Source organism: Neophocaena asiaeorientalis, unplaced genomic scaffold (genome assembly GCF_003031525.2).
Source record: "Neophocaena asiaeorientalis asiaeorientalis breed wild unplaced genomic scaffold, Neophocaena_asiaeorientalis_V1.1 scaffold258, whole genome shotgun sequence".
NCBI classification, from domain to species: Eukaryota; Metazoa; Chordata; class Mammalia; order Artiodactyla; family Phocoenidae; genus Neophocaena; species Neophocaena asiaeorientalis.
The window spans coordinates 3,311,572-3,333,985 of record NW_020172591.1 but is presented as its reverse complement, the minus strand read 5'-3'; the positions used below and the strand labels follow the sequence as shown (position 1 = coordinate 3,333,985).

The window sequence follows — 22,414 nt, the reverse complement described above, 5'->3', positions numbered from 1 at the left end:
TACCAACTGTTTCTCAAGTAATTTTAATTCAAAATATTAATATGCCAAAGTGGCATATTTGGGGGTGGCATATTCTGCTCCCTTTCAGTATAGTTCCTCCATTATAAATGCTTTACACAATCGCGTATAACAGACCCCAGCATTCAACAAAAAGTGATCATTATAAACAGATACAATAATTATAGAAGTGTTTGAGGAACACTAGGGGGTGCATCAGGGCTTGGGATAAAGGCAGAGTTAATACTAAAAAGGGAGAACTTCATGAAGAAGGACTTCTGCAAGGAGGTATGCAACCTGGCAGCTTAGAAAAGAGAGAATCAAAGCCAAGTGTAATATGTGCTGGGTTAATTTTCATTAGGACCTAAGGGCATGAAAAATAATTTGTATATGAAATTAGATCATTAGACCTAGAAGAAAGTGCTTATAGATATGACACCCTTAATTTTTCATAAAACTTTCTCTTTGGCAGTTTATAATGATAAACCTCTGTTTCAGTGGAAAACATCTGGTAATGGAGCATTCTGCTTAATTATGTAGCTAAGAGTTGACATAGGTTTTTTTTTTTATGAAGTTATACCATATAAAAATGCTGTTTTTTGACCTTGACAATGTCGTATGCTTCAACATAAAATATGGATTACTAATTTAACAAAAACAGTAAGATATATTCATATATTATTTGTTTTATTACATAAGTATTTGTTTGATTTGTGTATTTTATTTATTCACATTATATAGTTAACTATGTTTGACACTAAAACTATACTAAACATACTATAGTTTTGAGGATGAGAAAGTACTTCCTGGGGCTTCCCTGGTGGCGCAGTGGTTGAGAGTCCGCCTGCTGATGCAGGGGACACGGGTTTGTGACCCGGTCCGGGAGGATTCCACATGCCTCGGAGCAGCTGGGCCCGTGAGCCATGACCACTGAGCCTGCGTGTCTGGAGCCTGTGCTCCGCAACGGGAGAGGCCACAACAGTGAGAGGCCCGAGTACCGCAAAAAAAAAAACAAAAAAAGAAAGTACTTCCTCTTTCATTCACTAAACTTTTATTGAGCACCTATTATGTTTCCTGCACTCTATTCTGTACTTGAGATACAAGGATGAGTAAAACTTAGACCTTGCCCTTGAGGCTGTCACGTTAAGCAAGGGAGATGAACACATTAACAGATGATTACTACAGAGACGTTGTGTACAAGGATTAAGAAGGAAGTCCCTGAAGTCAGACAGACCCAGAAGTCTTGCCTGGGCTTCACCACTTTTGCTAACTGCCCAACCTCTCTTCGCCTTATAGAAATAATAATAGTACCTCACAGGGTTGTTGTGAAAATGAAATGTGAAAATACATGTAAAGTTGCTTAGCACTGTAGCGTACTTAACAAGTACTCAGGAGATGTTACCGTATTACTGTAATGTGTTAAAAGGTATTATATACTTAGGTGTGCTTGGTATTTGCTTCCTCATGTATTAGGTAAACTGGCCTTAATTATAAGTAATACATTATTAGACAACTGGTTTATAGTGAAGTAATTTGCTCCTGATAATAGTTTAGAGAAAAACTTCATCATCTTTCCCTGTAAGTGGGACCTGTTGTCATTTAAAAGTCCTGGTCTGGGGCTTCCCTGGTGGCGCAGTGGTTGAGAGTCTGCCTGCCGATGCAAGGGACACAGGTTCATGCCCCGGTCTGGGAAGATCCCACATGCCGCGGAGCCACTAAGCCCGTGAGCCATGGCCGCTGAGCCTGTGCGTCCGGAGCCTGTGCTCCGCAATGGGAGAGGCCACAAGAGTGAGAGGCCTGTGTACCGCAAAAAAAAAAAAAAAAAAGTCCTGGTCTAATTAATTGGCCAGACAGATTTAATACATCTCTAAGGAGTGGGATTCAACATTCTTTTAACACCTTTAATAAGACAAGGAACTGAGAACAAGACCTAATGGATTTGATGGTAATTAAGAGCTTAAATTTCCTTCTCAAACTCACCTTGGCCTTCTCAGACAAATATAAATAAATGATAGTTGCTGCGATGCCCGTGAGCATGAATGCCTTTTATCAAAACCCACTGAATAGCTGTTCTTCTAGTCAATAAATATTATTGAGCTCTATTCTCTGCCTGGCACTGTGCTAGGTTCTGGGAGTATAAGGTAAGCAAAACTACATTCTGGTGGAGGAGAGACATTCATCAAATAAGCATTCAAATATATAACTAAAAATTCTGTGTGAAGAGTGTAGAGCAGGGACCCTGAAATAAGTTGGGGGATAGGCTTGTAGAGATCAGGCAAGAATTCATTAGGAAAGTAATATCTAAAAACACAGCTTACCCTTTAGAAGAAATGGTGGTTTTCTCCTTAATACCAAACCATCAGCAAGTTCAGGAAATAAGAGCTTATTCAAATCAATTGTTTGGTTACTTTATGGGAAATACTAAGTGTAAACAAATTGTTTATTCTATTACCCAACTGTATAGATAATACTAAACATGACCCTTCTGTTTGATTGTCATTCTGCCCCATATGGGCTTTCATTTCATTAACTCTATTCAAAATAAAACCATTCACCTCTGGGGTGATTTTATCATTATCAACACACTCACACACACAATGTACTTAATTCAGTTCTTTACATGCACCAACCAAGAAGATGGAAAAACTTAGAAGATAGTAAAATGACTAAATTCTTCCTTCCTTGTCTGGGAGAGATGCCTTGCTCTGGAATGATATTTCATGTATAAGCATAGCGTTTCTCCTTGGTTTGCTTTTTGGTTTTTGAGAGATTGAATAAGGAAGGGGGAACTTCAGCACACACCTAAAACTTTTTATCTCTTAAGAGGAATTATAATATACCAAACACAGTATAAAAGTGGTATTCTCAGATTTCCTCAGAAATGTATTCTATCCCCCAGAACACGGGCAGGCATGGAGATGACTGTGGAGAGTGTCTCTTCATTTTAACGTTTTATTAGATTATTTACAAGAATATTCACTCATTTTATTTCAGTCTTAATTAAACAAAAGCTTGATTTGTTAAAAACTACGTCTATTTTCAAGCCACGTCAAATGCAATCTGCTCAAATTCACTGAGTGCACTTCAATAATTTTCTTGAAAATGACCATTTCAGGACTTCCCTGGTGGCGCAGTATTTAAGAATCCACCTGCCAATGCAGGGGACATAGGTTCGAGCCCTAGTCCAGGAAGATCCCACATACCGCAGAGCAACTAAGCCCATGCGCCACAACTACTGAGCCTGCGCTCTAGAGCCCGCGAGCCACAACTACTGAAGCCCGCGAGCCACAACTACTGAAGCCCGCGTGCCTAGAGCCCGTGCTCCACAACAAGAGAAGCCACCGCAATGAGAAGCCTGTGCACCTCAACGAAGAGTAGCCCCCACTCGCTGCAACTAGAGAAAGCCCGTGCACAGCAGTGAATACCCAAAGCAGCCAAAAACAAATAAGTAAATTTTTTTTTAAAAGGCCATTTCTTCCTTTTTACACTTTCTCAAGCTCAGTAAACAACTCATTCATCAAACTGAAGAGAATGCCCAAACAGAATTTCTTTGGGAAAGCTCGTTTTTTGTGTTTTTTTTTTTCTGAGCCAGACAATTGTTGTATTTTCTAGCTGGATTACAGCAAGTCAGTGAGATTACAGCAAGAAGCTCAGCTACTTCGTTTCCATCTTCATCACAAGAAATGAACTCATCTACATGAATCATTTGATGTAAAATAAAATAAACTCCTTTAAGTAAAACATTATCACAGGGTCAAAATGTCCCCCTTTGGAAAGGAAGGAATGAGCATAATGTAGCTTTACTGTAAGAGTAGGAAACCATTATTTTGTTGCTCAGAGTGGTATCTTTCAGCTAATGTTTTCTTTTAGGATGAAACATAAGTCCAAAATGATATCTAAACTAATTACAAATAATATCATCAAACGAGCTCTCTGATTAGAGCCAGTGATCATTAAACTAGCTGCAAGCCCAAGAATTCCCTACTTTTCAACAAAGCATTATGTTAGTTATGTGAATTATTTCATAATACACCCTAATGAAAGGATTAATAAAGTAAGATATAACACAGTTCCTGAGCTCTTACTAGGAGCCAGGCACTGCGCTAGGCACTTATATACATTATCTTGTTTAATTCTTACAACAGCCTTACAATGGTTTACTGATGGTGTTTCTCCGCAGATCACAGATGAAGAAACTGAAATTGCTTGTAATAAAAAAATACGGTACATGTGACCACTGTCATTGATTTGCTAATGTAGGGGAGGAAAAAAATATCATTTCTTCCTCTTCTAAAGTCTCAGCTGGGGCACTTATAACAAAAGACAGGTTAACAGGGGCAAGGCATACACATTTTTAAATAAAAGTTTTACATGACATGGGAGCTTTCATAAGAAAATAAAGACCCGAGGAAATAGTTAAACCTGAGATTTTTTGGGTTTTTTTGTTTTGTTTTTTGTGGTACGCGGGCCTCTCACTGCCGTGGCCTCTCCCGTCGCGGAGCACAGACTCCAGACGCACAGGCCCAGTGGCCATGGCCCACGGGCCCAGCCGCTCCGCAGCATGTGGGATCCTCCCGGACTGCGGCACGAACCCGTGTCCCCTGCATCGGCAGGCAGACTCTCAACCACTGCACCACCTGAGTATTTTTATGTGTACTAGGTTTCATGAAAAGTGGAGAGTCATCAAGAAATGTGATAGGACAAAAGGGGTATGTGCTAAGGGTGGTAAATTGGGGGAAACTTAGCAAGGCCTGTTCATTCAGATTCCTCTCAGCATCCCTCCTTCTTTGGAGATAAAGATGCTCCTTTCCTAAGGGTATGGAGAGGGCACGTCTCACATGAGGATCTCATGTCCTGACTCAGGGGAAGGTCAGAAATCCTTCCTGTACCTTTTGTTTCTCATATTTCTTCAGTTTAAACTATTCCAGGGCTTCCCTGGTGGCGCAGTGGTTAAGAATCCGCCTGCCAATACAGGGGACACGGGTTCAAGCCCTGGTCCTGGAAGATCCCACATGCCTCGGTGCAACTAAGCCCGTGAGCCACAACTACTGAGGCCATGAGCCACAACTACTGAAGCCCACACACCTAGAGCCCGTGCTCCGCAACAAGAAAAGTCACCACAATGAGAGGCCCGCGCACGCAAAGAAGAGTAGCCCCCGCTCGCCGCAACTAGAGAAAAACCCGCGCACAGCAATGAAAGCCCAGTGCAGCCAAAAATAAATTAAATAAAATAAAAAATGAAAAAAAAAAACTGTTCCATATGCCAAGGTGTCATATTTGGGGATAGCATGTCTTGAACCTCATCAGTATCTATGTTGGACTGAGGGGAAAAATGTGAAGTACTACCTACAAATAAGAAAATAGGAAATTGGGCTTCCCTGGTTGGGAGTCTGCCTGCCGATGCAGGGGGCACGGGTTCGTGCCCCGGTCCGGGGGGATCCCACATGCCGCGGAGCGGCTGGGCCCTGTGCATCCGGAGCTGAGGCCCGCGTACCGCAAAAAAAAAAAAAAAAAGTAAAGAAAATAGGAAATAGAAGTACACTAGAAACAGAGGGAAAATAGGAAATAGGAGACTGGAAACTGAGAAGAAGGTTACAGTCATAACAGATGACTGTGTCCAACACTGAGCTTCACTCCATTGCCTCATTTCCTCTTCACAGCTGCCCGATAAAGTAGATATTATTGTCCCTGTATCATTTTTACAGATGGAAAAACTGATGGTTAGAGCTTTTGACTGACTTCCCAAGGCCACACAGGTAGGTGCTAAGTGGCACTGCAGTTAGAAACCGAGGCCTGTCTGACCCCAGGGCTCTCATTCTTAACCACCATAAAATACTGCCCAGAAAGGTTGGTAATTGTTTCTGGATTACATCGAAGCATGTGGTGAGGAGGGACTGGTAGGGAAGAGGGAAGTTTAACCAAGGGGACAGAAGAGAAAGAAGACAGACCGGGAGGACTGGAGAAGGGAATGTAGAAATAAAAGTCCACTCTGCATAAACACCCTGATGGGTTTTGTTATCCCAAGGGAGAGCTGAGGCAAGGGCAGGAGCCGATCAGATAGTACTGGGACTTCTCTTCATCCCTCTTCGGTGAGGCAGACAGTGTATCCATCCTCAGGCCAAGGAAGGCATTCTGTGTTCTCCAGCTGCAGCGCTGATCAGGCAAAGTGCCATATCTAACCAATTATTTTGGAGTTTGGTGTGGCTAGAACACTGGCTTGACTCCCTTCCTCTGAGTAGCAGCTGAAGGGATTAAGAGGCCTCAGTCTGACTGCAAAAAAAATAAAAGAGAGAGAGAGATAAAAGGAAAGCTGCACATATTTGAATGCTGTGCTAATATCCTGGCTGTGTCAAACAATTGTATTAATCTTCCAGCAGTCATATCAAGGGCCTGGCTTTAACATATGGCCTTAAAGAGAGCAGATAGGAATGAAGGATGCAGGGAAAAGAGGCTGGGATCCCTAAAGAAGGAATTTGCCTCAGCAATACAAATGTGGGGGGGGTATCTGAATTCTCTCTCCTTCAGCCCTTCCCTGCTTGCCTGGTATTGCACTTAAACCAAGCCCCCAGCCCTACCCCACCCCTTTCTCCTAAATGAGTGCTTCCCCCTGTCCCGATGCTCAGTTCCATCACCATCCTAGGAGTGGAAGGTAAATTTAGGTTTTGGAAATTGAGTGGGCCAGAAAAAAACTTCATGTACACTTTTTAAAAAACCTTCACATCCCTACCCACCTCTCCCTACTCATTTGTCCTCCTAAGGTCAGACTAATACTTTTAGACTAAAGGCCTCTTAAAAGACCATTTTTTTCAAAACAGGTAAATCATGACTCACAAATATAAAGTTAACCTGTTTCAAAGGTTTTATTTAACTCTATTAATGATAGAATCAGTTAAGATGTTACAATGGGGGGCTTCCCCGGTGGCGCAGTGGTTGAGAGTCCGCCTGCCGATGCAGGGGACGCGGGTTCGTGCCCCGGTCCGGGAGGATCCCGCGTGCCGCGGAGCGGCTGGGCCCGTGAGCCATGGCCGCTGAGCCTGCGCGTCCTGTGCTCCGCCACGGGAGAGGCCACAGCAGTGAGAGGCCTGTGTAACCGCAAAAAAAAAAAAAAAAAAAAAAAAGAAGATGTTACAATGGGTAAAAAGAATTCACAGTCTCACAAATGTGTAGACCATCAGGAATGTTGAAATGGATTTATAAACAGTTACAAAACTGGCAGAACTGGTCGATATTTACAGGGCAATAACTGATTGCATTCCATTAGACACAATTCCTTTGTATTTCTCTGGATGAGGCTATTGCACGATTGCAAAATAGACGAAGACAATGACAAGCAGAGAGAACCTGAAATAAAACCCAACCATAAACCATATTTTTCGGGATGCCTAAGTATCATAAGTCATGTCTGACAGCGTACCTCTGTATTAAGACCACTGTACTGATTTTACTTCCAATATTCCACCTCAGTGTGTCAAGAAATGGAGGAGTGTGGTCCTTTTTAAGCAGTATGATAAGACGTCACTTTGAAAACATTTCCGATAATTTGCTGATCTGTTAGTTTAAAAGATAATTTTAAATTATTCAATGCAAAATAATTGTAACTTTAAACAAATTATTTTGAATAAAAGTTGCCTAGGGAGAAAACAGCTTTCTAGATTTGCAGATGAGAAGGTGGGCTCTGGATGGGAGGATAAAGATGAAAAATTGCAGGCTCTTGGTGATACTTTGCTCTACTTTCTCTGATTCTGAGCTGGAAGTAGAAACAGTAAGGATAGTAAAGCAGAATATAAAGGGTGCCCTAAAACAACAGCAGTGTGTGCCTCAGAGGGACACTTTAGCCCCAGTTAGCCACAAGCACCGTCAGCCCCAGTGGTTTGTCAGGAGGTCATGATCATGGGAAGGCTCTTGTTGCATGGTTAACACTTCTGCCCAGGCCCATGTGGGGAAACATCCAAACAGGACAAAACTGATGCCTCCAGCTGCTGTGCCCTATTTCCACATCGGTTTAGTTTCCTCTTGGTTCCTGCTCCAGTGCTAATTTCTGCATTCTGATTCCTGGCTACTCTGTCTCCTGCAGCTTTATTCATTTCCAGTCTCACTGAGTGAGTACTGACAATTTGCTAATAAATGGGCTATATTCTCTGACGTGCGGCTTCATAGAGCCTCCTGACTTCAATCCTCCACATGTAGTGGAGCATTGGTTCTCCTGTTTCAAGTCAGCTCAATCCTGTGTGGTGGGTCCTCCCCTCCTAAGCCCTTAGCTACCATTGCACCTCTTTCCTCAAGGTCACCCTGCACCTGAGCACCCTAATGGGTTTGCATTCAAAAGGCTCTCTGCTGCTTCCCCCAGGAACCCACCCAGAAGCACTACTTCAAACTACTTCCCGGCTCAGCTTCACCCTGATTAACTACTTGTTTGCTGAAATAATTACAAAATTCTGATTCTCCCAACTTGTAGTAAGAAAGAGAAAGTAAGCAAAAACAGTAAAACCAAATTTAATTTTGGCCATAATGATAGGAGTTGATTTGGTAGGTAAAAGAGTTGATTTGATAGTTTGGTAGGTAAAATTATTCATCCATACCAAAATCATAGTTATTTTAGATCTTCCTCACTTGTTCCTTTAACAGGTATTTACAGAACATATTCCATGTTCTAGGACTTTATCTAGCAACTAAGGACATAGTAGAGAATAAAAGAAGACAAAGTTTTGGTACTCAGAGTTTATACTGTATATCTAACAGGGTTTCTTAGAGTGAGGAGGTAAATAGTTAATGATTTACAGAGTTCTACTTTATAGAGGGGGAAATTTTAAGAGTCTAATTGGTATGCTAATCTGTGTTCTCTAAGTTAATCACAAATAGAGTGACCAAAAACTCGTGGCAGCAACCTGAAATAAAGGCATAATCTTTATTTTTTTTTTAATTTTTATTTATTTTCTTTATTTTATTTTTGGCTGTGTTGGTTCTTCGTTGTTGCCCACGGGCTTTCTCTAGTTGCGGCGAGCGGGGGCTACTCTTTGTTGAGGTGCACGGACTTCTCATTATGGTGGCTTCTCTTGTTGCAGAGCACGGGCTCTAGGCACTTGGGCTTCAGTAGTTGCAGAGCGCAGGCTCAGTAGTTGTGGTGCACAGGCTTAGTTGCTCCGCGGCATGTGGAATCTTCCCGGACAAGGGCTTGAACCCGTGTCCCCTGCATTGGCAGGCGGATTCTTAACCATGCCACCAGGGAAGCCCTAAAGGTATAATCTTGCAAGCCTTAAAGAGGTAAGCCACAGCAAACATCCTGGCCTGTATTTTCTTTCCAAATTTTCATTATGAAAAATTTTTAACATTCAGAGAAGTCCAAAGAATAGGTCAGAGAACAACTATATACTTATAACATAAATCAATTGTTAACATTTTGCTACAGCTGGTTGATCTATTATTATTTATATTTATATGTACATATATACGTACATATATTTAATTTTTTATTTGAAAATAATTTCAGGCCTACAGAAAAGTTGCAAGAAAAATAAGAAGAATCCTCTCACACCCCCTTTACCTAGATTCACCAATTTTTAAACTCTTGCCCCATTTGCTTTTTTTTTTGGCCAACCTGTGATTGAACCTGGGCCCTGGGCAGTGAGAGTGCGGAGTCCTAACCACTGGACCACCAGGGAATTCCCTGCCCCATTTTCTTTTACTATATTCTATGTATGTGTGTATCTACGTTTTCTGAACCGTTCAAGAGGAAGTTGCATACAATGTGCCCCCTTTCCCCTATATTTTTCAGTGTCTGTTTCCTAAGAACAAGGACATTTTCCTACATAACCACTGTATATTTACCAACTACAGGAAATTTAAAATTGATGCTGTACTTTTTCTTAATTGAAGTATAGTTGAGTTACAAGGTTGTGTTCATTTCTGCTGTAGAGCAAAGTGATTCAGTTATACATATATACACATTTAAAAAAAAATATTTATTTGGTTGTGCTGGGTCTTAGTTGAGGCAAGCAGGCTCCTTAGTTGTGGCATGTGAACTCTTAGTTGCGGCATATACGTGGGATCTAGTTCCCTGGCCAGGGATCAAACCCAGGCCCCCTGCATTGGGAGCATGGAGTCTTAACCACTGTGCCACCAGGGAAGTCCCTATACATTCTTTTTTTAAATATTCTTTTCCATTATAGTTTATCACAGGATATTGAATATAGTTCCCTGTGCTATACACAGGGAAGGAACTTGCTGTTTATCCATTCTATATGTAATAGTTTTGATGCAATACTTTTTTAAATCTCATCTGTAATCCACATTCTAGTTTGTCAATTGATCCAGCAGTGTTCTTTTTGGTCTTTTATTTTCCTCTAGTACAGGATGCAGTCCAACATCACATATCTCATTTAGTTGTCATGCGTTTCTCTAGTCTCTTTTATTTTATTTTATAAATTTATTTATTTTACTTATTTATTTTTGGCTGCATTGGGTCTTCATTGCTGCGCGCGGGCTTTCTCTAGTTGGCGCGAGCGGGGGGCTGCTTCTTCGATGTGGTGTGCGGGCTTCTCGTTGCGGTGGCTTCTCGTCGCAGAGCACGGGCTCTAGGCTCATGGGCTTCAGTAGTTGTGGTTCGAGGGCTCTAGAGCACAGGCTCAGTAGTTTTTGTGCACGGACTTAGTTGCTCCGCAGCATGTGGGATGCTCCCGGACTAGGGATCGCACCCCTGTCCCCCCGACCGGGGACAGGCGGATTCCTAACCACTGTGCCACCAGGGAAGCCCTCTAGCCTCTTTTAATTCAGAACATTTCCACAGCTTTTCTTTGTTTTTGATGACACTGCTATTTTTTAAGAAAACAGAACTTTAAAAAAAAATGTTCATCATTTAGAGGTTGTCTGATATCCATCTTGTGTCGCAGATTCAGTTCTCCTAGAAGAAGACTTTGAGACAGAATTTAAGGGTCAGATATTTACTAGGTTGTGCCCTTAGGATCGATACCTGCATGTGGAATGGGGCGGGGCATTGGGGGAACAACACAACTGGGCAGAGGGAGAAGTTGAGCTGTAAGGTAGGACTGACAGACAGAGCCGACTCCAAATGGACCTCTGAAGCTAAAATGGACCCATCAGGATTATCCCCCATTGGTCCAAAGTGACCAGGCCTTTCTACTTCCACCTCAATCATCACTGACAGTTGGCTATCCTAGAAAGGCATGACCTTGGGCAAAGGGGCTCTGTGTAGTAGCAGCAGTCTCTGAAGGGCTATTAGTTGGATGTGGCCTCTTGACAGCTCTCCCAGGAGTTAGTTTGTCCTTGTAGGGGGATCTGGACAATGCATTTCCATTTACCACATTTCATGATTGAAATCAGATTTTACATTCCCAGCTGGACAACTACTATGTGTGTGTACATATATATATATATTGCTTTTCTTGTCTTTTGATTTACAATGTTGATTTACAATGCTGTGTTAATTTCTGCTGTACAGCAAAGTGACTCAATTATACATATATATACATTCTTTTTTTTACATTATTTTCCATTATGGTTTATCCCAGGACTATATATATATATATTTCTGAATCTTTTGAAAGTTAAGTTGTAGACTTCAGCCCTAAAAACTTCAGCATGCACCTATAATAAAGAAGATTCTCGTACAAAACAATATCATTAACATACCTAAGAAAATGAAAAGATATCTTAATGATATTCAATTCATATTCAAATTATCCCTATTATCCTCAAAATATGTTTTATAGTGTTTTAAAATCAGTATCTACTCAATAGTCATGTTAAATTCCTTTTTTTTTTTTTTTGGTCTTTTCTCTTTTAAACTTGAACAATCCCTCTGTTTTTCCATATCAAAGACTTTCTAAGGAGACTGGGTGTGATGTCTTGAAGAACCTTCCTATTTTTCAGAGTGTTTTTGTTTGTTTTTTTTTCAAATTTGAAAGGCATAAGACATAATGTCACAAGAACTGAGGAAAATACCATTTGCTTTTTCTTAGATGATTTTAAGTATTAATACAGATGAAAGAATTTTTAAAGATGTGGACTATCTTTGTTAGAATAATAATTAAAGGTCTGCTTTTATATCCATTATTAATTAAGGAGAGTCAAAGAGAAGAGACACAACGTTTTGTTTTTTTTATATAAAATGGTTTTCATACCGTTTTCATTACATTTTTATAAAATTGAGTTGTCATTATTTGTGCACGTATGTGTTTGTGTGTGAAAACATAGCCAGATTCTACTTAACGTTCACATCTTCTCTAACAAAATAAAGCAAAATAAAAAGCCACGTAGTTGTTTTTGTAATGTGTTAGTGAGAACAGGAAATGAAAGAATCATATTATCTTATCCCATCATATTATGTTATATCATAATCATATTATATTATATTGTTAGTCCTTTAACTGTAGCGCTCTTATTATAAGCAGCTCTAATCCTCTTAATATATTATGACTCGTTCATTATAACAAATTAAGAAAGACATGAGACACAAGAATCTTTTCAGATTATTTCCAAACAGGCTTCTTTACCTAATATCCTTCAATTGAGTTAGTTATGAGTTTTCTGAAGGAAAATAAGCCTATTTCTGCTAGGTGTTTGTCAAAATACTTGCAAAATTTGTCAGTGGCCACCACCTTGACAACTGACAAGAATATCTTCCTGTCTCCTCCCTCCTTTCTCCTTTCTTCTTTTTTTTAATGGAAAGAATTTACTGTTAAAACTATATTATAGGTTCTTGGTCGCGTTGACTGGCTGTGTGTAACCGCGGGTCACGGGCACTCGCCTCCCGCCACAGCCCAGCCCAACGCTGCCGAGGCCGTCGGCCCCGAGCCTCCGCCATGGACTTCGAGGACGATTACACACACTTTGCTTGCAGAAATACTTATCAGAGCTTTAATGGAATGGATCGTGATTATGGCCCCGGATCTTATGGAGGGATGGATCGTGACCATGGCCATGGATCCTGTGGGGGTCAAAGATCCATAGACTCCTACCTAAACCAGTCATATGGCATGGACAGTCACAGTGGTGGTGGTGGGGGTAGCAGGTAAATTGCTTCATCACTTGGCCAAATACTTAGATGACTGTAAGATTCTGGATATTCTAATTTCCTATTCCTTAGGCATGTGACGCTACTTGAACTTTGCTATTTAGAATCACCTTAAATGTTGAAAGGTGTTAATGGTTCTAAAAATTATCTCAGCATCACTGGCAGACATTAGGAAAATCTCAGGAAAACCTTTATCATTTCATTATAATAGAGTAAGATTTTCTGTCTTTAGCAGTGAGCATTTTTTTTCCTTCTTTTACCTTTAACTGCTTATCAATCAGAATGTCCTGAACAAATGATATAAAAATGTTATTGGAAATATTATTTGTGAAGCTTTTTGTTATGAATCTCCAAAAATCTTTACTACTGTGGGATACTCTATAAAGCAGCAAAGCAGTCTTTGACTAGAATGGGTTTAACTGAACCAGTCTAGCAACATTCAATTTCTAAGAAACATTTAAAATAGTTATTCTTTTAATTTTAGAGTAAGTTACAAGAGCATATTGTAATAATAAAAGTGTTCTTTAAATCATGTCTAGATTATTTATTGGCAGGTACTGCTTATACCAGAAACACTTGTGCTCTAGACTAGGAACATTATATTAAAGCCATGAGTATGATACCTTTGCTTATTTTAATGCAATAGAATTTAGATTGTACTTATGTTTCACTGTCAATGCTGTATAAAGCTTAAACCTAGTTGAACTCCTACAGGCTTTAGGGTTGACATTTCAGGTCAAGGGGGGTCTACTGTTTGAGGCACAAAGATTCCTACTAGATATAAGTAAAACTAGTTAGGAAACATTTGAAAGTATTGTCCTTCTTCATAAATTGAAGGATCTGGATTCCTTAAGGATGGACCGAATGATGCTTACTTTTCTTTTTCCTGCTTCAAGTGTGCCATTATGGTTTATAGTAGAGAAAAATCAAGAAGATAGATACAACAATTTTGTTTACGTGATAGATGTTTTGAAAAATGTAGTTGAAAAGAGGAATCATTTTTATATGGTTACTAGGATTCAGAAGTAAATAGTACCTTCTATTTAGTGATCTGTAAATAATTGAAGTAATGTAACACATTTAAATGTTTTACCATATCTCTTCCTGCCCTATTACATTGTAAATGTAACGTGCATAAACTATGTAGATGTTATCATTTATCTCATGTAATTGTGGGCCTTTATAAAACTATGTTGTAAGTTTAAAAAAAAAAACCAAAAATCTATATTATAGGACTTATTTTTTACCCGAACTAAGATATATATATCCCATAAAAACTAAAGGAAGTGGGAAATCTTCAATATAAAAAGTGTACAATTTTATGTGGGATAAATATAAATCCAAATATTTAATGTTATGAATAGGATAAGATATAATAGAGAACAGGTCAATTTTGCCTATTTTGAGCCAATCCATTTTGCCTCAGCACTATTCCTTGAGTGTCCGTTATGTTTAAGTCCCTGTCCTGGACCCTTTGATGAGTCATGAATTTAACTGATTAATTCATTTATTTATTCATTCACTTTTATAGTCTCTAGGGCTAAATCAAGCTTAAGAAGGAGAAGGAAATGGTGGGAAAATACACATTTTTCCATAGGAATTTAACTATTAAGTAGTCTACATTCCTCCTAGATTTCATAAGCCTAATTTTTTTTTTTTTTTTTTGTGGTATGCGGGCCTCTCACTGTTGTGGCCCCTCCCCGTTGCGGAGCGCAGGCTCAGCGGCCATGACTCATGGGCCTAGCCGCTCCGCGGCATGTGGGATCTTCCCGGACCGGGGCACGAACCCGTGTCCCCTGCATCGGCAGGCGGACTCTCAACCACTGCGCCACCAGGGAAGCCCCATAAGCCTAATTTTTAAAAGAACACCATGCTATTTGGGCCAAGTGGTTTCCAGACACACAGAGTATGCCAGTTCAAACTCCCTATCGAGGTGACATCAGCAAAAATAGTGGAGTAAGGACCTCAGAAAATTCTCTCTTCCACAGAAGTAACAAGAAACTGGCTAATGGTCAGAATCAAATGTTTCAGAACTCTGGAAATTTCCCAAAGGCTTGCAACAATCCAGGGAGTGTTTAAAAAGAAGGAGGAGGAGGAGAAGGAGGGGAAAAAACTGTTCAATCTCAGTAAAAGCAATGAGCTCTGTGGCATTTTTCACTTGCCCTAGTCCCATCTCGGACTCTCCTGCTTTGTGATATCCTTGAAAACCAACAGCCTGCATTCATGGTGAAGACCAGCAGCCCGACAGCCACTGGAAGGAACAGAAAGGGGCTGGAGCTCCTTCAAAGCTTCATCCCCAGAGACTTATTACATGACCTGTTTGTTCCCTGGAAAATCCCACTTGCAAGACTGATTTAACTCAGAACTCATTAAGTGTGAAAAACTTTTTCCCCATAAACATTTGTCGAAAACAATTACAGGCAATTACTTAACCTTGCAGCTGTCTGAGGTGATGGATACCAGTTGGGGGAAAACATTAGACTAACAAAAAATTAAAAACAGAATGAGACATACAGAGGGGCTTTGGGAAGCTTCTGAATCAAGAAGGCCACGTGCATGTATAGGGTGGTGCACATGCCCAGGGCTCTGTGCATTGACAAGAAAGACCCGAAAAGGCCCTAAGCTCTCACCTCTGGATGACCTTGAGATTCCGTGCAAGGAAAGTGGAAGCTAAGGCAGAGTTGAAAATGCACCCCCAATATGCACACAGAGCCTCTCACCAAAAACTGGGTTGCTTATTGGTTCTAGGCATTTAAGGAAATTTCCAGGTCCTACCTTATACCTTCTGAGCTTTGCATGGAGGTAAGAACAAAGGAAAGATCACATGGGTGATAAGACAGCCAAAAACTTTAATGTCTCTCTAGATTCCTGTTCCCATTTCAGTTCAGGCCACTAAGGATTTTCCTTACTTTCTTGCTAGCTCAGCCATACATTTAAAAAGACGATTTTTACATTTAGTATAGTGGCTTTTAGAGATTTTGTAGTGAAAAGATTTAAAAGAATATCTATAATACCATATTGCCAGAAACACAACTCCACCTAGCTTTTGAGATATTATTGTTGTCCTTAGGAAGGTTCTACCTACACTGTCATTTCTTATCTGACTATAGTAAGGAGGAAAAACTTATTATGTTGACTGCTGTGATACATTGTTGGGGAATCCTGCTTGTGTTTTTCTACTGTTCAACCTCAGAGCCAGGCTTGAACCAGCTGCCGGTTTTCTCTTCTTATCCTTGAGGAGCCCCAGAAACTCAGCACTTTCCTCTCTCTCAGTAGCTGACTCTACCTACTTCTCTTGTTACAAATCTCTCCAACTTCCATATTCTTTGCTCCGCAAAAATTTATATTTGTCTTAAGGACTTTACTATTACTCACTAGAGGAGAATAATTAGATAGCAAAAACATGATCAATATGAGAAATTTACAGGCATTTCGTAAGTTTACAAATCATGGTTCTCATTTCCTTTTAGGATGATCTTTGTCTTCCAATTTTATTCTCTTAAAGAGTTGTTCTATAGTTAGATGAAGACCACAGGAACCCTTCCTCCTAAACCACAGATGTAAGGGTTTGTGGATGCTCTCAAGACAATGGGGGACCCTCTCCTCTCCAGAGAATATCTGGCACCTCTGAGAACCACCAGATTGAGTGGTACCCAAATCAGTCATCCTCTGTCCTGATTAGGACTATTATGGACATTATTTTATAATCCTTTATTATTGAATGATCAAAACATCTGAATATAAACTAGATTCTGATTGTGGATACACTTTTTCTTTTGTCTTTATTTTTTTAATTTTTTTTAAAGATCCTTGGCTTTTACTTTCTTTCTTTTTTGTTTATTTATTTAGGTTGTGCCATGCCTTAGTTGCAGCACGTGAGATCTTCCTTGCGGATGCAGACTCTTAGTTGTGGCATGCATATGGGATCTGGTTCCCTGACCAGGGATTGAACCCAGGACCCCTCCGTGGGGAGCACGGAGTCTTACCCACTGGCCCACCAGGGAAGTCCCTGTGCATCCACTTTTAACCACCTGGTTAACACAAGGCTTTATCCCCTTCTGAAACTCTGAGTTGATATATGTTAGATCTTCTTACTCTTTGCTTCTCATTTTCTAGCCTTCCTTTCATACCTTTCATATCATTGTCTCTCTGTGTTACATTTTGGATAACGTCTTCAGATATGTCTTCTAGTTTACATTCTCCCTTCAGCTGGGTCTAAGCTACATCTTATGCATCCATTAAATTAAATTTCAAGATTAACTTTGTAATTTCTGGAAGTTCTATTTGATTCTTTTTTGGCCGTGCCATGCGGTATGTGGGATCTTAGTTCACCAGCCAGGGACTGAACCCGTGCCCCCTCCACTGGGAGGGCAGAATCTTAACCACTGGACCACCAGGGAAGTCCCTCTGTTTGATTCTTCATAAAACTTTCTTTGCCCAAAGTCGATATTCTGCCTAAAATTCTAGTGGTTTTTGGTGCTTCTGTCTTTGTATTCAGGTCTTTTAAAGTGTTCTGCTAAATTTCTGTTTTCTTGTGTATAAAATGAAAGGACTAGAGTAGATTATCTCTACTATCTCATCTTACTTTAAGGACTATGATTCTGTGGTTTTTAGCCACCTGACTCCTTCCTCCTTCAAAGAGATTAAAGAATTGAAACTGGTCTGTAAAGGAAGAGCTCCCATTCCCCAAGCAATAATGGCAAGTTGAAAAAGAATAAAAGTAATAGAAATGACAACCAGATCTTTGGGGGTGAATATGGGACATAAGAAAATTGTTTCCCTTCACTGTACGTCACATATGAAAGAACTTTTATAGTGTTTTCTCTCCATGCCACCCCATCCCTCTTAGCACAAAATAAAATAAAACAAAATAAAATAAAATGAAGCTACACTCAGCAGAGGCAGCACTGCATATATGCATTGACTGATAGAAGACCATGGCTAAGCCACAGAATCAGAACCGTACATCCTGACCCATGGCCAGGAGAGCCATCAAACTGCATCAAGTGTAACATTAGAGTAAACAAAACATAGAGTTTCAGGGTTGGCAGAACTTTAGACATTAAGTCCAGTCACATTCGATGCCAGAAAAACCTTCAATTTATGGTTGTCTCATTAAACATCTCTAAGTATGAGAAATGTGCCATCATCTGACAAAGCTTTGTGCTAGGCTGAAAGCTCCATGGCTTCAGTTCATTGCTATTCATTTCTGTTTCACTGGGGCCTAGAACACATAGGAGATGCTCAGGAAATATGTATTAAATGAATAAATGCCAATTTTTAACAACTATAATCTCTAGAAAGTTTTGCTTTATACTGAGCTAAAATTTCTCTTTCCCTCATATTCTTAGCTTTACTCTCTGGCCAGATAAAACAATTCCCTTCTCTGCATGAAAAACGACATCCTGCTCTTTCTTTTCCAGGATAAATAGCTTCCACCAGTTCATTCAGCACTCCTCCCATGGTGTCATTTTAAGCTTTCTCTTCAACCTGTTCCTTCTCTTCTGGACATGCTCCAGTTTATCCTTGTTCTTCATAAATTTAATTCCAAGGAAAGAACACAGCACCCCCGGGTGCATTCTGACCAGCTTAAGCAGAGTTGGACAAATACTCCCCCAATTCTATGAAAACAGCCAAGGGCAAATTCACTCCCCCTCTTTTTATTTTAGGCTGCCACATCGCTTTCTTGGCTTACTTGAGCTCACGGTCAAGGAGAGAGCTTGTGCTGAGCAGAAATTTAGCATGCCCAAAGGTCAGAAGAGGTCACCAAAGGGCACCAATCTCAGTACCTGGGTGAACGGTGCCCATCTCGTGGAAATGCAGGTGAAAGTGGTTGATTGGGATACCTTCTGGGTACATTACATCGACTCCCTTCTCATGGTTGTTGAAAAGGCACTGAATAAGCCATTAGTTCATATTATCTATCTCTTCAGTGTAGGCTTACCAAATGCATTTTAGGGTAATAATTCAGGGCCTGTAACTGCTGCCTAAGCACGTTACAGCTGGGAAAACCTGTTTGAGAAGATGATTTGCTTTGCACTGTAACTGGCATAAAGTTCAACGCAGGTGTTGCTTAACAAGCTAGTTCCGAAGTGAAAGACAGGTAAATTCTAAAGAACATTCTGGACACTGCCTTTCAGTCAATTTTCCAGGTCGGTATGGTGGAATTAGACTTTTTGGGTTTTTTTGTTTGTGTGTTTGTTTGTTTGTTTTGTGGTACATGGGCCTCGCACTGTTGTGGCCTCTCCCGTTGCGGAGCACAGGCTCCGGATGCGCAGGCTCAGCGGCCCTGGCTCACGGGCCCAGCTGCTCCGCGGCATGTGGGATCTTCCCGGACCGGGTCACGAACCCATGTCCCCTGCATCGGCAAGCGGACGCTCAACCACTGCACCACCAGGGAAGCCCGGAATTAGACTTTTTTAGAAGTAACAGAATGACCATTCTGAATATCTCTTTCCGGAACCTTCAAAACTTTATCTTAAATGCAAGCAAAACTAAAGTGTTTTTGACTCAAGATATCTATGGTTACTATTAACATGACTATTCTTAGGTGGCTTTAAAGTTGAGCTTAGAATTGCCAAGATTTTTCTTTTAATAACTAGTCACATGAGCTATTAAACATAGTTTCAGGGAATCAGACTTTAGGCTTGAAGTGGTTTGTCTGACTTTGTCTTATTAGAGAAAATCTGTGATGGACAGAAAAGATAGAGGAAAGTGTTCTAAAAGTAGAATTTTTAAAAAGAAATTTTATTGTGTCAAGTGATTTGCTACTCAGTGTCTTCCAAGCTCCTTGTCAGGAAATAAACTGCTTGCATTATGTTCCAGTGATGATACATTGTGTTACTTGTATAGGTGCCAGGACATTTCCTGACTGCTTTCTTAGGCTTGAGTGCTTGGAGAAATACTTGGCTTTTGAATTATCCAAAGTACAGACCGTCCCCGACTTACGATGACTCAACTTATTTTTTGACTTTATGATTGTGCGAAAGCAAAGCACATTCAGTAGAAACTGTACTTGGAATTTTGGATTTTGACCTTTTCCCAGCTAGCAATATGCAGTATATGATACACCCTCTGCTGGGGAGCAGCGGCAGACACAGCTCCCAGGCAGCCATGTGATCACGAGGGCAAACAACCAGTCCACTTACAACCATTCAACTGTAGCCCCCTGCAGTGGAAGCGGGGGCTTTTGCTTCCACTGACGTCAATGGGCTCAGGTGTCATGGCAGGGCTGGAACTAGGGTGAGGTAATTAAGGCAAAATTTAACAGGCACCAAAAATCTCAGTAAACAAAATGTATGTAAAAGATCCTTGCTGAACAAACTATCAGAATTTTAAGTGAAGTCAGGATCTGGCTCTGTACTTGCATGACCCAACCTCACTTGCCTCACCCTAATCTTGACCCTATGTCATGCAATCTGAATTTGTGGGTGGACCAATGGGGAAAACCAACAAGAAACTATTCTGGAACTGGGACACCGGGGATAATTGTGAAGGAATCCTGGAATGGATAGAGTAAGATGTCCAGATGTTCAGAGATGGGTCACAAGTATCCACAGTAGTGTACTGAGATAAAATAGCTCTCATTTGTTTTAATAAGGAACATAGATAAGAGGAAAATCTCGAAATGTGACGATGGGTCATGCTAACCTCTAGGGGGCACTGCTCCCATGAAGAACCTGGTTCCTGTTGAGGGCTCTGCTAGGTGAGGACAAAATGGAGTCCTCAGAGCCTCACAGTGGGGTTTGGTTGGAGGGCTTTGATCAGAAATAGAAACTGGGGGGCTTCCCTAGTGGCGCAGGGGTTAAGAATCCGCCTGCCAATGCAGGGACACGGGTTCGAGCTCTGGTCCGGGAAGATCCCACATGCCACGGAGCAACTAAGTCCGTGCACCGCAACTACTGAGCCTGCGCTCTAGAGCCTGCGAGCCACAACTACTGAAGCCCACGTGCCACAACTACTGAAGCCTGCGTGCCTAGAGCCTGTGCTCCGCAGCAAGAGAAGCCACTGCAATGAGAAGCCCGCGCACCACAACGAAGAGTAGCCCCTGCTTGCTGCAACTAGAGAAAGCCCACGCGCAGCAACGAAGACCCAATGCAGCCACAAATAAAAAAATAAAGAAAGAATAAATTAATTAAAAAAAAAAGAACTAGAAACTGGATTAAATTTTTCTCCCTCTTTCTGATTTTCTTCTCTCTCACCTATGTCCTGTGCCTGAAGTGTTAAGCCAAGATGTGGATATGCACCATTGAAAGTACCCTTGCCCATTGTAGGACAAGAAGAAATCACAGTGGGGTCCCGGCAGAAAGAAGAGGCTCTTGGGCAAATGCAGTCCATATATGGCCCAGGTCACCATAAGAGACCACGAGGGGACTTGAGACTTAACCTGCTATGGAGCAGTAAAGAATATGTGTTTGCCTAATGTCCTCAGAATCCAGCTGCCATGGCTGGATAGGAGTCCAGCCATGGTCTGGTAATTTGGTTCCTGGTCTGGTAATTTGGTTCTTCACTTTTCCACATTTGCAGTAACTTTAACAGCAGAGTTAGAACCAGGCCCAGGAATAGAATAGATTCTGGGTAAATATGGGCCTCTGGCACAGCACTACTGTGTAGCCACAACACAAGCTCAAAGATAAAAACCGTTCTCACAAGCTGGGTCCCCTGGGCCTTGGGGGGGGGGGGGGCGGTGAGGAGTGGTGAGAAAGGGTCTAAATAAAAAACAAAGAGGATTTCTTTATCTTATATCATTCTGAGCTTCCTCCTACGTAGTCTTCCTCATTTGCAGGGGAGAGTGGTTTATTTTTGTTTTGCTTTTTTATTCAGCCACAGGTATAGTTCTAGAAAAGGAAAGTAGAATTATTCTCTAAATTCAGTGTCATTCTCAAAAACTATTTCCTTAAACACTCTTGAGAAAGGATTCTTGTACCTTGGGTGCCCAGAGGGTAAGAACTTGGGCACTTACACATTTCGATAAGAATCCAACCATGGCAACTTGCCAACTGAATGGTTTTTGCACTCTCCTCACCTTCAGTTTCCTAAGCAGTAAATAGAGAATAAGGGCTCAAAAGTAATGTCTATTATCATAGACTCTTGTCCTTAATGGATGATGTTAAAGACCCCCTGAGTGCAGATGTCAGTGCCATCTACAGTGTCCCCACCAGCAGCCATTCAAGTGCAATGTATAAATATCTCTTTGGTTTGTTGGTTGGTTTTCTCTTTTTTTTTTTTTGGCCTCGTCTCACAGCATGCGGGATCTTAGTTCCCTGATCAGAGATCAAACCCAGGCCCCCTGCAGTGGAAGCATGGAGCCCTAACCATTGGGCATCCAGGGAATTCCAGTTGGTAGGTTTTGAACAGCTATAAGTTCTTGGTTCCACTAAGCCAAAT

The 22,414-nt window shown here is 41.0% G+C and overlaps 2 protein-coding genes across 2 annotated transcripts in view; both read left to right on the top strand.

The window, feature by feature from the left end:
* Nucleotides 1-22,414, top strand: part of CMKLR2 (chemerin chemokine-like receptor 2) — a 50,228-nt gene that overhangs the window by 11,367 nt on the left and 16,447 nt on the right. The gene's annotated exons all lie outside the window — the stretch shown is intronic.
* Nucleotides 12,793-13,344, top strand: LOC112395255 (DBIRD complex subunit ZNF326-like). The gene has a single exon (XM_024738361.1). The coding sequence runs from the start codon at nucleotides 12,816-12,818 to the stop codon at nucleotides 13,026-13,028; it is 213 nt and encodes a 70-aa protein (XP_024594129.1). The 5' UTR covers nucleotides 12,793-12,815; the 3' UTR covers nucleotides 13,029-13,344.

Bases quoted from the DNA above. Each gene is read 5' to 3' on its own strand.
- LOC112395255 (XM_024738361.1), top strand. From the start codon at position 12,816: ATGGACTTCGAGGACGATTACACACACTTTGCTTGCAGAAATACTTAT.